This window comes from Myotis brandtii, unplaced genomic scaffold, assembly GCF_000412655.1.
Source record: "Myotis brandtii unplaced genomic scaffold, ASM41265v1 scaffold403, whole genome shotgun sequence".
In the NCBI taxonomy this organism is placed as follows: Eukaryota; Metazoa; Chordata; class Mammalia; order Chiroptera; family Vespertilionidae; genus Myotis; species Myotis brandtii.
In genome coordinates, this window is record NW_005365474.1 from 182,731 (window position 1) to 185,380 (window position 2,650).

General features: G+C 61.4%; 1 protein-coding gene across 1 annotated transcript in view; it reads left to right on the forward strand.

The window, feature by feature from the left end:
* SFSWAP (splicing factor, suppressor of white-apricot family) overlaps positions 1–929 on the forward strand; it is a gene marked incomplete at its 5' end in the record, with an annotated part of 28,425 nt that extends 27,496 nt beyond the window's left edge. The window contains 2 exons of the mRNA XM_014545348.1: positions 21–380; positions 638–929. Of these exons, the coding sequence (XP_014400834.1) occupies positions 21–380; positions 638–703 (426 nt within the window). The remainder of the gene's footprint in view (positions 1–20; positions 381–637) is intronic.
* Between the last annotated feature and the right edge of the window lie 1,721 nt (positions 930–2,650).

Genomic DNA, 2,650 nt, shown 5'->3' on the forward strand with positions numbered 1-2,650 from the left:
GGCACCAGCAGTGATGGGGGTGGGTGGGCCGCCCGCATCCACAGGACGGACACAGTCCTCAGACGCAGGGAGGGGCTTCCCGCTGGTCCCCGTGCCTCACAGCACCCGACGCTCCTGTCCTCACTCGGCATCTGGGCGGGGCCCCATCCACACCCCTCACTCCAGACCTCAGGCTGCGTCCACGCTGGTTGTCGCGTGCTTGGCCAGCCAGCAGCGCCCACCGCGTCCCCGGGCCCGAGGGTGGCTGTGAGGGCGGCGTTGCTGGTCTCGCTGGCGTCCGAGTGACGCTCTGCCCTGTCTGCCGCAGGGGCGTGTCTCAGGAGAAGGAGGGGCAGATCTCCTCGGCCATCGTGTCTTCTGTGCAGAGCAAGATCACTCAGGTGAGAGGGCGCCGCCTCCCCGTCCTCCTCTCACGGGGGCTGGCGGGTCCCCTGGTCGCCCCAAGCTGGGGGTGTCTCCCTCGCCCGGGGTGACCTGGCAGCCTGCCGCCCGCACTGGGACGCGCTCAGCCACACCCGTCTTCCCAGGCCGGCCTCGGTCTCCGCCCGCCAGCTTTCATAAGTCACTGCCCGCTGATGGCCCACCTCCGGGTCTCAGTGCAGCTCCCAGAAGTCCCTCTGTCTCTCTCCTCCCACAGGACCTCATGGCCAAAGTCCGAGCGATGCTCGCTGCCTCCAAAAACATGCAGACCAGTGCCTCCTGAGACGCCCTGGCGGCCGGGGCCACCTCGGCTCGGGCCGCATGGAGCCGTCCCCACTCCCCGGGTGTCCGTGGACAGTGGCGGGTTTTGTAAATTCATTTTTGATGACAATTTCAGTTTAAGATTTTTGACCAGCAGTCTCTTACCTGTATATTTGTAAATAATATCATGTTTCTGTGAAAATGTATTATCAATAAAATGGGAAGAAAACACCTTTTCTAGCTACCGACTGGCGGCTCCTTGCTTGTGTGGCTTGTGTGTTCACACGTCGTCTGTCACTGGATCACACGCCGTCACGTATGCACACCATGGTGTGTGCCCAGCAGGGGGGTTCGCTGGCTCAGGGCCCCGACTGGGGTGCGTTCACACCGTCTCGGCCGCTGAGCAGAGGGCAGGTGGCCCCAGGAGGTCACGGTTCGATTCCCAGTGAGGGCACATGCCCAGGTTGTAGGCTCGATCCCCAGTGGGGGGCGGGAATAGGGGTGCCTGTGGCAGGCAGCGACCAATCGATGATTCTCTCATCATTGATGTTTCTCTCCCTTCCTCTGAAATCAATAACAATACATTTAAAAAATAAAAGGAAATAGGGCTCTTGCTTCTCCAGTGGGACACGGTCCCTCCAGGAGCCCCGGCCCAGCCAGCACCACCGCGCACACGGCCCGGATGGCCCGGGAGCAGTTTCTCATCTTTTACTGTCGAAACGTGTGTTCACCTTCTCGTGTGAAGACCGGCGTGCTTTTCTAGGGCGCACGCCGAGAACGCTGGGCCCTGGGAAATGCACTTATTAAATTTTAATCGGTTCCCCAGGGGCCTGCAAGCAAGGCTGTACCAGCTGGTCCCCGCTCCCCCTGCCCTCCCCCTCCCGGCTGGCATGTGCCACACGCCTTCTTCACCAGCGCCCATCGGAGGGAGCAAAGCAGCCCCGGGGCTTGGCTTCTGGCCACGTTCAAACCCCAGAATTCAGTGGTGGCTCAAAGGGGACCCCACCTGGTGCCACAGAGTCCCTCCCCGCGGGGCTCGGCCCCCGACGTCCTCGGCCCCCACACCGCTCAGCCCCGCTCCGGGCCTGTCTGGGGAGAACCCTGTCTGTAGGTCCTTGCTGTGTCTGTTTGGTTTTTTTTTCTTTAATCCTCATCCGAGGATATTTTCCCATTGATTTTTAGAGAGAGTGGGAGGGAGGGAGGGGGAGAGAGAGAGAGAAACATGGATATGAGAGAGACTCCTTGATTGGTTGCCTCCTGCACACACCCATACCAGGGCAGGGGATGCAGCCTGCGACCGAGGTTCATGCCCTTGACTGGATTTGAACCTGGGCCCCTTCAGTCCGCAGGCCGACGCTCTGTCCACTGAGCACACCAGCCAGGGTGAGACCCTTCCTGTGTTTGTGACCCCAGGCCACTGTCCTCACAGGCCACCTCTCGTCATGGCCCTTCCAGGTTGGTCTGGCCAGTGTCCCCTCGCAGTCTCGGATGCAGGCAGAACCGGTCCACAGGGGGGACTCGAGTGCCTCCCCTGGACCCCTTGATCCAGCCCTGCCTGCCACCCACCTCCCTGCCTCAGACCTCAGCACCTCCACTTCCTTTTGGTAAAAAATATTTTTATTGATGTCAGAGAGGGGGAGAGAGAGGAACATCCATGATGAGAGAGAACCATGGATCGGCTGCCTCCTGCACGCCTCCCATTGGGGATGGAGCCTGCAACCCGGGCCTGTGCCCTGACCAGGAATCGAACTGTGACCTCCTGGTTCATAGGTCGACGCTCAGCCACTGAGCCAGGCCGCCGGGCCCTCCACTTCCATTTTAGCAAACCCCTCCTTCCCAGGTCCCTGCACTCGGTCTCCCCGGCACACGTGGCCCAATGACAGAGGGCCCCAGGCCTGCGGCTGGGCTTGCCGAGTAAGCTGGGTGGATGCGGGGCAGCTGCCTGGCGCCGTCTTTGCTGCTTTTTGGA